Source organism: Myotis yumanensis, unplaced genomic scaffold, assembly GCF_028538775.1.
Source record: "Myotis yumanensis isolate MYYU_CA2020_CCGP unplaced genomic scaffold, mMyoYum1.0.hap1 SCAF_3, whole genome shotgun sequence".
NCBI lineage: Eukaryota > Metazoa > Chordata > Mammalia > Chiroptera > Vespertilionidae > Myotis > Myotis yumanensis.
Genome location: NW_027223754.1, coordinates 192070110 through 192084124, shown reverse-complemented (window position 1 = coordinate 192084124; position 14015 = coordinate 192070110). Strand labels below are relative to the sequence as shown.

The 14015-nt window shown below is 35.8% G+C and overlaps 1 protein-coding gene across 1 annotated transcript in view; it reads left to right on the top strand.

Moving 5' to 3' along the window:
• The window catches only part of RIMKLB (ribosomal modification protein rimK like family member B), a 40516-nt gene extending 26766 nt beyond the window's left edge, over positions 1-13750 (top strand). The window contains exons 3-6 of the mRNA XM_070410722.1: positions 3467-3697; positions 5392-5478; positions 7112-7315; positions 10114-13750. Of these exons, the coding sequence (XP_070266823.1) occupies positions 3467-3697; positions 5392-5478; positions 7112-7315; positions 10114-10577 (986 nt within the window). The 3' untranslated portion in view covers positions 10578-13750. The remainder of the gene's footprint in view (positions 1-3466; positions 3698-5391; positions 5479-7111; positions 7316-10113) is intronic.
• The last annotated feature ends 265 nt before the right edge of the window (positions 13751-14015 follow it).

Below are 14015 nucleotides of genomic sequence, written 5' to 3'. Positions count from 1 at the left end.
AGTTTCGTCTGCGGGCCTTTTAAGAAGAACACCTGGGACTCCAGCAGTCTCGCTCAGCCACAATCCCTATTGGTTTTTATAGCTAGAAGTTATGGGGACTTCTCTTCCCAGTCTGGAACTCTGGTTTGGGGGGTCTGGTGTAGGGACAGGACCCCCTGCTTCTCACGGGAGGCCTTGGACATATCCCTCCTGATTAAAGAAATGTGGGTATTGGACCAGCCCGTTTGGCACACCTCTGCCCCTCCTACCTGTCTCAATACGCTTTCGTCTTTACTGTTGTAGTTGTAGGACTTCCATTCAGCCAGATTAGAGGTGGTTCTGATGGTGGTTGTTCTGTATTTTAGTTGTAATTTTGATGTGGTTGTGGGAGGCAGCCAGTGTTTGCCTATGCCACCATCTTGGTTCTCTTTTTCAGTATCTTTTATTTTTTTAAATATATTTTATTGATTTTTTACAGGGAGGAAGGGAGAGAGATAGAGAGTTAGAAACATCGATGAGAGAGAAACATCAATCAGCTGCCTCCTGCACATCTCCCACTGGGGATGTGCCCGCAACCCAGGTACATGCCCCTGACCGGAATCGAACCTTGGACCCTTCAGTCCACAGGCCGACGCTCTATCCGCTGAGCCAAACCTGTTTCGGCTTTACAGTCTCTTTTAATAATACTTTGTAGTTTTTAGTCTATAGGTCTTTCATATCCTTTGATAATTTTATTCCCAGGTATTTTATTCTTTTGATTATTTTATTTTTTCTTTTCTTTTTCTAAATTTTTTTTTTTTTTATATATTTTATTGATTTTTTACAGAGAGGAAGGGAGAGAGATAGAGAGTTAGAAACATCGATGAGAGAGAAACATCGATCAGCCGCCTCCTGCACATCTCCCACTGGGGATGTGCCCGCAACCCAGGCACACGCCCCTGACCGGAATCGAACCCGGGACCCCCCAGTCCGCAGGCTGACGCTCTATCCACTGAGCCAAACCGGTTTCGGCTCTTTTTCTAAATTTTTGTTGTTAGTATACAGGAAGACTGGATTTTTGCATATTGATTTTTGTATCTTATCAAATGCTTTTTCTGTCTTTGATAAGATCATATGGTATATTATCCTTCCTTTTGGTAATGTGGTATATTACATTGATTGAACTATCCTTGTACCCCTGGAATGACCCCCTTCCCCTTGGTTTTGATGTATTATTTTTTTGATGAATTGTATTTGATTTGTTGGTATTTTGTTTATGGAACAGTCTCTTCGCCACAGGATAGTACCTTGTTGCCTTATTTACCAATCTTTTACCAACTTATAGACAAGCATTTGATGCGTGGTCATTGCTTAGTATTAATTGAATGAATGAGTGTCCATAAGTAAGGGCTGGGTCATCTGGCATATTTATAAAATATAATTCCATTCAGTCCCCTTAAAAAAAGAAGCAGATAAAACTATATATGCACTGCCATAGAGAGATGTATAATTTTAAGTAATGAGAGAAAGTGATATAAAGTAATACAAAACACTTCATTTTTCTAAAAATGAATAATATGTATATATTATTCTGTGTTAAGATTAACAGTTGGGAAAATAAAATACATACTGTTACCACTAAGTACCTAATGTTGGATGGGAAATGAATATTTTATATATTATTTTTGTATTTGAACGTTATAAATAAGTATATGTACTGTTTTTTTTTAATTTATCTTTATTGTTGAAAGTATTACATGTCCCCCTTTTCCCCTCAGTGACCGCCCTTCCCTGTTTTTTTAAATGTTATTATCATTATTATTATTTTATTTTTATTGGTTATTAGAAAGAGAGGAAGGGATAGAGAGATAGAAACATCAGTCGGCTGCCTCCTGCATGCCCCCTACTGGGGATTGAGCCCACAACCTGGACATGTGCCCTTACCAGGAATTGAACCAGTGACCTCTTGGTTCATAGGTTGATGCTCAACCACTGAGTGTATGGACCGGGCTGTTTTTTTTTGTTTTTTTTTTAATGAAAATAGGTTTTAAGAAGAAACTTAAATATTTTGTTTTATTATTTGGGACCTCATTTGTTTTATTATATGGTATTGGATAAAATTCAAGATTCTTCTTTTTAAAATTTTTTTTCTCAATATAAAAGCACTAGTGTTCCAGTGCATGGATTTGTGCACATTAAAAGGAAATTAATTAGAAGAAATATTTTAATATTGCTATTCACATCTTGCTAATGAAAAGAAAATAGGATTCTACCGAGTCTCCTATCTACCTACTCCAGGACTTCTGTGAGGATCAAATGAGATGAGGTGTGGAAAACACTTCACAAACATTTGATTAAGCTGTGAAATGTTTGCACCTAGCTATAAAGCAAGTCGGGTTCCTGTGCTGAAGAAACTCCAAGGAGGCTAGTCATTAGGGAGAGGAAGCCAGGCGTTGCTATGTGACGTCATTACCCGGTGCCTACAGTGATTGTTTCAGGCTGGGCTGAGCTGTGGCCGAATTTTGCACCATGGGGCCTTGGCAGCATTGGCTGTGATTTGGTGGGCTTTCGCTCTGGGGTGGTTATGGGGCCTGTGTCCCACTTAGGGGAAGCCGAGTGTTGGTTTGTCGGCGCCAGGTCCGTGGTGCCGTTTATTTTTAAATGGCCAGTGCATGTCATGGCAGCTCCTGCGTTGAGCGTCTGCCCCCAGGTGGTCAGTGCATGTCATAGCTACTGGTCAGACAGACACTTAGATTTTTATATATATAGATATGTCATCACTTAAAAAAGAACATAAAGAATACTATACAGAGAATTACGTGGAGCAAAATGTTAAAGTTCCCTATTTCACCTTCCTCTTCCTGCCTTGCCATCCACTCATACGCAGAGATAGCCATTTATATCATTTATCCTTTCATACATTTCCTATGCATATGCAAACACAGATAAAACTTATATTCTCAGATTTGCTTTTTTTAAAAAAAGTTCAGCATCTGGAAATTTTCTATTTTTGAACATGATTATAACATTGTTTTTAATGGCTATGTTGTATTTGTTTGTATTTATTTATTTTTTTGTTCATCCTCATCCAAGGATATTTTTCCATTGATTTTTAGAGAGTGAAAGGGAGCGGGAGAGACAGAGAGAGAAATATCAGTGTAAGAGACACATCGATTGGTTGCCTCACACACACACACACACCAACCAGGGCTGGGGATTGAGCCAGCAACTGAGGTACGTGCCTTTGACTGGAATCGAACCTGCGACCCTTCAGTCCTGGCTTGGGCATATTTCTTTGTATTGACACCTGCAATTGTTTATTTAACCAGTGAAGTTTTTCTCATTACACTTTCTTTTTCTTAGAAAGAAATATAATTGAAGGTGGGATGTCTCTTTGTCCCAATGATATATTAACAACATAGTACATTTAGTTTTGTGACTCGAGCTGTTCCTGTATTTTATTGTATATTTCATTTTCACGGTTTTGATCTGTTCCTGTATATTTCAGGTTTGCGGATCAATGGAGAACTAATTACTGCCTATCCCCAGGTGGTGGTAGTGAGAGTACCAACCCCTTGGGTGCAAAGTGATAGTGACATCACTGTTTTACGCCATTTAGAGAAGATGGGATGCCGGTTGATGAACCGACCTCAGGCCATCCTGAACTGTGTTAATAAGTTCTGGACCTTTCAAGAGTTGGCTGGCCATGGTGTTCCTCTGCCCGATACTTTCTCTTATGGTGAGTTCACTAATAAGAATTTATAGCCTTAAGTTTTAGAGAACTGATAGTTTTGAAAGCCATATTAAACTAACAGGGTTATGTGATATAAGGAAATATGTAAACATGAAAGAACTTATATAAGTTTTTACAAATTAGTTTCATGATGTGGGTAAAACAAATTCAGAAAACTTTGCTTGGAAAGGGCCAGATAGTCAATATGTGACCCTTAGTAATGCTGTCGTAGTGTGAAAGTTGCTATAGGAAATGCCTAAACAAACGTGTAGCTGTGTTCCAATAAAACTTGATGATAAAAAAAGGCAGTGGGTCATATCTGTCCCATAGGCTCTAGTTTGCCAGCCTTTGTGGTAAAAGATAATAGACTTTGATGACATCTCTGTTTAATTTCTGTTTCTTAGTTACCATTTTCATGGTAATTCTTCATAAATATTTTCTTTTTTCTTAAGAAAATGACACTACACCAGGCATGCTTTAAACTAGTGCTTCTGAAACTATCCGTGGTAAAGGATCTTTTTTGTTCTTTTAAAGACCAGTTTGCTGTGTATCAATAACCTTACAAAGTACAATAAAAATATCACAGCAATGCCAAATTTCTATAAAAGCTTCTAGTGCTTACTCTTTTTGTATTTATCTGGTCACCTATAATAGCAAAGAAGTCGAAGTTGGGCACAGGTTACTAGACCGCACTGTGAATAGCACTGTTATAAACAATATTGTTAATATATTTTCTTTCTTTCCTGTTCTTCTAGTTTGGAAAGGGTAAATCAGTATAGTTTTTCATTAAAATTATTTCTCCAAATAAATGTCCAGTAGAATGGTAGGAGAATTAACGAGGCTTTAAAAAGAAAGCCCTGTCCTCTTCTTATTTTTAATACTTTAAAGAAGGAAACTCTTCAAGTCTGTATGATATGTGATACAGTTGCTGTTTTTAGCAGTTGCATGAGAAGAGTCAAAATGAATAGTTTGAGAATTCTGTCTTCCTGATGTTTATATCATGGCTCTATAATTCTGATTTTAAGAGAGTGGAAAGAAGGAAATGGTTAACCAACTGAAATATTACCGATGCTCTGATGTTGAAGGCTTCATATTTGGGCATGGGTCATCTTTCTTTAAGCTGCTAATTTATGATATTGCAGTTAATAAACTTTTTTCTGTTTTAGTTTTTCTATATCATCATGTTATTTTTTTACAACTATTCATTTTTTTTTGCTTTAATTTTGCTGCTGTATCATTTGTTCCTTGGCAATATGAACAGTAAGAAGCATGACTTAGCACATTGGTACTGAGTAATTAGTATAGAAAGAACTCTGATTAATTAATAAGAGGTAAGAAAAATTAATTTGAGTGTTTGTCCCTTCCTCTCTGTAAAAAATCAATAAAGTATAATTTTAAAAAATATGAAAAATGATATAGAATTAGGAAACATTGTTTTAACTAAAGTATACTTAATTTCTTTAGGTTGGATATTAGAATATTTATAGTTTAAGATAGCTCTTACCCATTTTAAAACGTGTGGTTGTTTTAAACAGATATTTAACTGTACTTTCAACTTTTATTACTTTCTCCAAGAAAAATAAAATTTAGTCATGAGATTCTTAACTTCTACCTTCCTTGTGTTGACATTAGTGTAGATAAAATTTGTCACACTCTACCTCTATTGATGTTGTTTTGAAAATTTTTTGTGCTCAAATCAGGTGGTCATGAAAATTTTTCTAAGATGATTGATGAAGCAGAAGTACTGGAGTTCCCAATGGTAGTGAAGAATACACGAGGTCATAGAGGTGTGTATGAGTTGTTGCTATGGCAACATAATTTTGACATTTACTTTTGATAATAAGGGTGATTGATTATACAGAATAGATTTTTTTCTTAATTATATCTAAGCAATTATTTTCTTTGCCTTTGCTCATGGTTATTGACTAGGTAGTAGCTTTTGAAGCAGGGCTTCTGAAGAAAAATTAGAGGGAAATTATTAGGTGCATGGTACCTCAAACTTATAGAAGGCTACTGTGAGTTGTTCAGCTTGGCTTGAAGCTATTTCTATTCATTTAGTGATTATCCTAGAGGATTTAAGACACATACTTAATTAGATTGAGTCCCAAGTTAATACCTTTGTCTTATTCAAGAGTTCAGGGACTTTCAATCATTCTCCTTCCCAATTTATGTAGTTTGAAGACTTAAATGTGTAAGGCAAAAATATACAGCTTTAGAAGACAGTGTATAAAAATACCTTAATGGCTTTAGATTAAGAAAAGATTTCTTACGGCATAAAATGATTCATAAAATCCAAGTACTTCACAAGGTGAGTGCCTTGACAGGGATAGCTGGGTAGGGGTCAGCTGGGACTCTTGACTGCAATATTCAATGTGGCAGCCAAGAAATCTGTGGCTCCTTCAGAGGATGCTCCAAAGAAGCGGCATGAGCTTTTATGACCTGGCCTCAAAAGTCATCTAGAATTGCTTCTGCTAAATTCTGTTGGTTGAAGCAATCACAAGCCCTCCTAGATTCAGAGGGATGGGACATAGATTCCCCCTCTTCTTGATGGGAAGAATGTCAAATGATTTATAGCTATGTTTTAAAAAATTTGCAAATCAATGGAATGGACTAGAGAATTCAGATACCAAAGTTAGGTATGTAGTGACATACTGCTGTTTTAATATACAAAGTGAGCAAAAGTAGGTTTGAGTACATGAAACACAGTTAATAAAGATATTTTAATAATCATAACCTGCCTATCTTTTTCCATACGAACAACTATTAGCCTACTTTTGCACACACCTGTATACAAGTGAAGTATATTAATATATTGTACAAATTAATGACATGTTTTAACTTAGAGGGAAATGTTTTGCTAATAAGTGAGTGGCATTATTGGCTAACCTGGAGGGATACAAATTTTATATCTCTACCTCACAACATATACTGAAATAAATTCTAGATTACTGTAAGAGTTTGGATGGAGATTGAGAGACTCATGGATGGTGATTATTAACTTTTTTATGTACAATTTTTGCTTTGTCTTACTAATTGTAACTCTATTACTTTGGTTAAAAAGTAATTGGGCCGAGACTGGTTTGGCTCAGTGGATAGAGCGTCGGCCTGCAGACTGAAGGGTCCCGGGTTCGATTCTGGTCAAGGGCATGTACCTTGGTTGCAGGCACATCCCCAGTGGGAGATGTGCAGGAGGCGGCTGATCGATGTTTCTCTCTCATCGATGTTTCTAACTCTCTGTCTCTCTCCCTTCCTCTCTGTGAAAAATCAATAAAATATATTTAAAAAAAAATTAAAAAAAATAAATAAAAAGTAATTGGTTCTAAAAGAACAGACTGGGACACAAGAAGATGGAGGCAGTGGATATCAACCTACCCACAGATTGACGACTTACACATATTTTTTATTCTTTTTCAATCACAGGCAAAGCTGTTTTCTTGGCTCGAGATAAGCACCATTTGGCTGATCTAAGCCATCTTATTCGCCATGAAGCTCCATACCTGTTCCAGAAGTATGTTAAAGAGTCTCATGGACGGGATGTACGTGTCATTGTTGTGGGAGGCCGTGTGGTTGGCACCATGTTACGCTGTTCAACAGATGGGAGGATGCAAAGCAACTGCTCACTAGGTAAAAATGAAGGTGTCTTTCTAGCATATAAAGTGATATTACAGCATGTCCAATGAGATTTGTATATAACTACAGATTTTTACTTAATAAGTTGAAAAACACATTATCTTTAACACCTAAATATGATTAATAGACTATGACTATACTACATATACTTTTGAGGTGGTTCTTTTTTTTCAGCAATGAAATTGGATTTCTCTGAATCATGAATTTATTTTCACTCAGGCTCAATTTGTAACTCAATGCATACAAGTATGAAATGTGTGATTAGATTTAAAGATACCCTCTTTGTTGATATACTTACTTTGTTTATAACTGGAATTCTTTTAAGATAGATGTGTCCTAACTCCATTGTTCCAAATAAGATTGCTGATTTTGATTTATCTAAATGTGTATTTTCTGAGATCTCTTATTGTTGAAATGCCACAGAACTTAGTCGGGTTTTTTTCTCTGTTTATTTCACTTTCTTGGTAATTTTATCTCACTCCTGGCTTTAGATACTATCTATGTGTTAATATTCTCAAGTTTATATCTCTATTTTAGGCTTTCTCCTTGAACTCCAGGCACATATAAATAACTGCCTACTCAGTATCTCTGTGTAGATGTCTAATGGATATTTTATTTTATTTTATTTTTAAGCCTTGTTGAAACAAGGCCACCAAAAATTTTGGTTGCCTCCAAAACAATTGGGAGAGAGAGATTATAGACATTTATTTTAACATGTCCAGAACTGATCTGAGTCCCCCTCTTACTCGTGTTCCATATCCAGTTATCACTTAATGGCAATTCTACCTTTCCAGCTTATACCAATGTCCTTAAGAGTCACCTTGTTCGCTCTCTTCTCCCTTTTTCTCTTTTCCGAATGAATAATAATTGGTTGTCCCGGAACTCTTTATTAAATAGTCTGTTTATTACTGATTTGTAATGCCATCTATTTTATGTATTAAATTTCCATATATGTATTGGTTTGTTTAAGGACCCTCTTTTCAGATGCTATTCTTTTCCTGTATGAATGAATATCAATCGTAATTCCCTTGGTATTATGCCTGGGTATCTGATAGAGCAAGAGCCCTTCTATCTTGTTCTTCAGAATTGAGTGCCCTTATTATTTTATCCCCAGAGAGGCCTTTTTTATGATGAATATTTTCTCATATTCAGTATTAACTGTTGTAGCAGCATTTTGTATATAGCAATGAACAAAACAGATAAAAATCCCTGCTTTCACAGGCTTTGTGTTCTAGTGTTTTGCTGAAACATTTAATAGTTTTAGTCATAGTCTATATTAGAATTTCTCTTATGTTTCAGAATCCTTATATAGTATTTACATGATCTATTCCTAGGTAGTCTTTTTTAAAAAAACCAACCATTTAGAGTTGATTGTACCTATATTGCAAGAATCATTACTCACCACTGTTTACTCCCCAACTTTAACTTCCCATATCTTGAGGTCTCTCTTCTTAGTCATTTTCTTATGTTAGTATCATTTCTTGATTATTTTCCCTGGTAGGGGGTGTGAGTGATAGATAGACCCCCTCTATGTCTTTCTTTTTTTATTGTTTGAGATTGGATTCTTAGGTTGCAAGAGTCAATTTTCAGTTCTACTGCTTTATAGGTTACCTTGTTACAGTTGAATGGCCAAATTGTCTTTTTTTTTTTTTTGGTAAATCATTTATTCTTTCTAAGTCTTGTCTTTTCTTTTTAGCTCAGATTTTTTCAGGATTTATTTATTTATTGTTAATCCTCACCCAAGGATATTTTTCCATTGATTTTTAGAGAGAGGGGAAGGGACAGAGAGAGAAACATGGATATGAGAGAGACAAATCGATTGGTTGCCTCCTACCCACACCCCCACCAGGGATTGAACCTGGGACCTCTCCCGTGCATGGGGCAATGCTCAACCAACCGAGCCACACTGGCCAGGGTAATAGCTTGTTATTTTTTTGGTTGTTGTCTCATCATGGCTCTGCTCTGGTTGTTTGGAGAAGCAGTCATTTAATTCATGGGCTAATGTGCCAGGCTCCTACTGAGGTACTTTAAAGAAGCCTTTCTGTTTCCTGGACTCCCCTCCCTACTTTTTCAGCTTCAGTGATAGGAAGGTCTCAGCTCACCTATGCAGTTGCTTTTTGACCTCTTTGGGATCAAAGACATTAGGCATATTCATGTAATGCTGATGTCAGTTTTCCTCCTGTGGATACACAGAGCTATTTGAGCCAACCTCTTCTCAAAATTCTTTGCTGTCTAGTCCTTTTGTCAGAGCTTCCTGAAGCTAGTCTCCAAATGAGAGAGTCTAATTCTAATTCCTTTCTCTCAGATACCAGCAAACTTTAAGACTTCACCTATATTCAGTCAGCTCCCTTATGCCCCGGAATCCTTTTGGCTGAGGAATTAGGACTACAGAAGAAGAGTGCCATGTTTAGGTTCCCTTTGTTATAAGATTTTATCCTATCCTCCATCCATATGATGCATCCCTGTTATTTTTGTCATAATTGTAGTTATGCAAGAGTTCTACTTGGTCTATATTATTGCTAGTAAGGTAGGCTTCCGTGAAAGTTGAATGTCTTCTTCAGAATAAATAGCATATTGAAAAAGTATGAAATTAGGAATTCTCTGAGAGACTGGGTTGGAAAGGGATTCCCTAATGAAGGAAACTTAGATTTCAAAGTTCCAATTTTACATGAGAATAGCACCTTTGTTTTCGCTACTGATTTATAAGAAAGGGCTAGCCTTAGAGGCCAGCTTTATTTTACTCCAGAAATTTATCATTTTGGTAACTTACTATTTTTTTTTCTCTTTTGCAGGTGGTGTGGGGATGATGTGCTCATTGAGTGAGCAAGGGAAGCAGCTCGCTATCCAGGTGTCTAATATCCTGGGGATGGATGTGTGTGGCATTGACCTGTTGATGAAAGATGACGGCTCCTTCTGTGTCTGCGAGGCCAATGCAAATGTAGGTTTCATCGCCTTTGATAAGGCTTGTAATCTAGATGTAGCTGGTATCATAGCGGACTATGCCGCCTCCCTTCTGCCCTCTGGCCGGCTCACCCGGCGTATGTCCCTGCTCTCCGTGGTGTCCACGGCCAGTGAGACTAGTGAGCCGGAGCTGGGTCCCCCAGCCAGCACTGCTGTCGACAACATGAGCGCAAGTTCCAGCTCTGTTGACAGCGACCCTGAAAGCACCGAGCGAGAACTGCTCACCAAGCTCCCAGGGGGCCTATTCAACATGAACCAGCTGCTAGCCAATGAAATTGAACTCCTGGTGGAGTGACTCCACTGGTAAATAGTTAACCAACAAAACCCTGTAAAACTTTCTTTTTCTTTTTTCCTTCTTATTTTTTTAACCAACTTGCAATGCTGTTCATGGAATATGCTCAGGAAGATGAGAGAAAATTGAGTAGGATTAGTTAGAAGAGAAGAAAGAGGAAGATAGACAAGACCTCTGCTAGTAAGATGTTACTGTCTTGCATTTACAGATGATACAGATAGGCTAGGCAGAAGAGGTGAGATACAGAAAAATGTCAGGTTCTCATAGTTACCCTTTTAATTACTCAAAAATGTGCATGTTCTCAGGCCATAAAGAACATACAAAATTTTTTCATGATTCCTTGCTTTTGTTTTTGTACAGTTGGTATAAATTTCAGAGTAGCATAACTTTACATTGTGTGGCAAAGATTTATAATGGTTTTAGGAAAACATCTATCTGAATTATAGGAATTTTTTTTATACAAATCTGAAAATTCTGCCTTTACCATATTAACTAGCAGCTTTATATTCATAGTTTATGATGTCTTGAGGGGGCTCTTATTGGGATTTATTATTTCTGTTTTTAGTTTTTCCCTTAATTTGAGTGGGAGGGCAATGTGAATATGACCCAATAAAGGTTTTTTAAATGACAAAATTGGCATGTTTGCATGATAAAGGGGAAATGAACAGTATTGCAATGTCTGGTACACAAAATATCATTTACTCCAATGTAGATAAAATTACACTAGTTTAAAATATGTGCATTGACTTGTATTTGTTAGTGTTTTAGTCTTTTTTGAAAGATATATGCTCTGTTAATGTTGCATTTTTTAAAACACACTAATCTAACATTCCCTGATCTATACCTGCATCTTTAACAATGGCCAAAGTGAAGAAAATGCTACCTTTTTTGTTAATAAGACACTGACTTCAGACATGCGCATTTAAAGCCTTTTATATTTGTTCCCCTTTTTTCTTTTAGTGGTTGGGCATTTAAAGAATAAGGACAAGGAAAAATATTTTGGGTGGCAAATCAAAGGCCTATTCTTAAGCATAAGCTGAAGTGATTTCTAATTTTTCAGCATTATATTGCATTTTTCACATTTTAAGAGGGAGTATATGTGTGTGTGTGTGCACGCATGCATGTGTATGTGTTTTGCTTTTTGTTTACACCAACCAGTCAAAAAGGATAGATTCTAGAAAATGGAGCATGATGGGAAACACTTTTTTAAAACATTTTAAAAAGCAGATTAGCTGTTTTCATAACTGTACTCCACTAGGGTAGAGGTACTCACCTAAAAACATAAGGAAAATAGATGCTTCTTAGGTTTTTTGTGTATATGTTGTTTGTTTGTTTGTTTTTCTTTGTTTCTGGACTGTTCAGTGTATGATTTATTCAAGGCTACATGCTTTTTTCTTCAATGCTTCCGACTGTGTGTTTCCTCCTGTTTACACATAGGTTTTGGGGTGGGGTAGACTGGGCGTTTTTGTTTGGGGACTTAGCAGTATTGAGTCTCTTGTAGCCCTACTCTGAAACCTTCAGTACTCTCCACCGTTTATATTCCTTTACTTTCTGGATTTATAAAAGCCCCAAAACTGCATATAATATGAGCCTTTACAACCTGGGTAAAACTATGCCAGTGATGGTTTTGAAGGAGTGTTAAGAAATGGAGGTGCTCCAGAGCTCAACGTAATTTTTTTTTAAACAGCAAGTTCCATCTCCCTACAATCCTCTGAAGCTTTCACCCAAGTTCTTTCTTGCCTCTCCAGTGCTTTTTTTCCTTCAGATGGACCTTAAACTTAATTTCTTGGACACTACTAGAGAGACTTCGAGGCAATAATAAAGATCAGTATTAACCAGCTCTAATGATCTAACAGAGGTTTGATCATGCTTACTTGTACAGTTTTCCCCCATTTTAAAAAGGAATGTAATAAAAAAATTTTTCCATAGAATTAAATAATATTGAAATTGAGTGAAAGGTTGATTGTTGACAAATAGAATAGTACTTCTACTATGTGCAGTGTTTCATTTCACCTGAAAAATATATACGTAAGAGGAGTTTCTAATTTATTTTAGGATATTCTCATCTCATCTAGAAGAATTTGACTTGCACAGGGTTATTTTGGGACTTACATATATAAGTACCCCTGACTCATTAAAAGAAAGAAATACTTGGTACTTCTTTCACTGAATGACCATACTTTGGAGGATGTATCATATTTGGGATAAAGAAATAAATGAGGGAGAAAGAACTGTTTAATCATCATTCATATGTTTGTGTAGAGACCATCTGGTTGCCACCTAAATTATGTTACATATATTTTAAATAGTTACATATCACATGTATATAGATTAATTAATTTTAAAACACAAATACCCTCTCTATTTGATGAAGAACTCAAGGTTTATGTTGGGTGGGATAAGGCACCAGGAAAAATGTAGGTATCTTTTTAAAAATTTTTACCAAATTAACCAAGTATAAGATATATCAGATTATTTCATCTTTGGTTTTATTCAGTATTCATCTTTTGTGCATTCACATTATATTAAAACATAGCTTTACCAACCTATTTCTAGATCACATACTCTCATGTTAGAATGAAAAGGGAAGAAATGGTCATCTTAGACTTTAAAAACATGAATATTTTCTTGAATTTCTTCAAAAATTAAGGTAAAAGATATGAACAAATTATTCTGGAAGAACCCAAATGAAAACATCCCAGATATTTAAGTGAAAGTTAAATATATTTTCATATTGTTTAATAACTTTTGTTTACTAATCTTTATTGCTATTATGAGAGGTAAAAATGTATTTATTAAATATGTATAATCATCATGCCAAAATTTGAATTACTGTAAAATTGTATATTATTAAAATTGTAATTCTGAATTGTATTTTAAAAGTAATTCTTTCTTATATTGTTTTTATGTTACTCATGATGAAAACTGGACTATATATATATATATATATATATATACATACACATATATAAACATGAACTATTCCATTTAAAATTTTAATAGTTTTTTTTTTTTTGTGCCTAAAATTAATTGGTCATTTCTGCTGGCTTTTACTCCACTGAACTTTAAAACCTTTCTGTATGTGCTATCAATAAGAAAATATCCTGGGACATCATAAAAATCCATCAAGAGACTTGCTTTCATCAAGCACTTTATCAGACTTTTGAGAAATGATTGGAGGCATTGAAAGAAGTAATTGACTTTCAAAATCATCTCTTCTTTTTCTCAAGAAGAAAATGGAAAAACAAATTATCTTCATTCAGTGAGTCCCCAGTTTGGGGTCTGGGAGCCTAGAGACATTGTGAAATCAAATCTTATTTTCTCCTGGCTCACTCTTTTTGAGAAGGTTAATGGGCTATATGGCTGGTGAGACACGATCCCCTCCTAAGAAAATGTAGGTGCTCAGACAGGTAACCTCTGCTGCTACTGTTTTTATTTGTT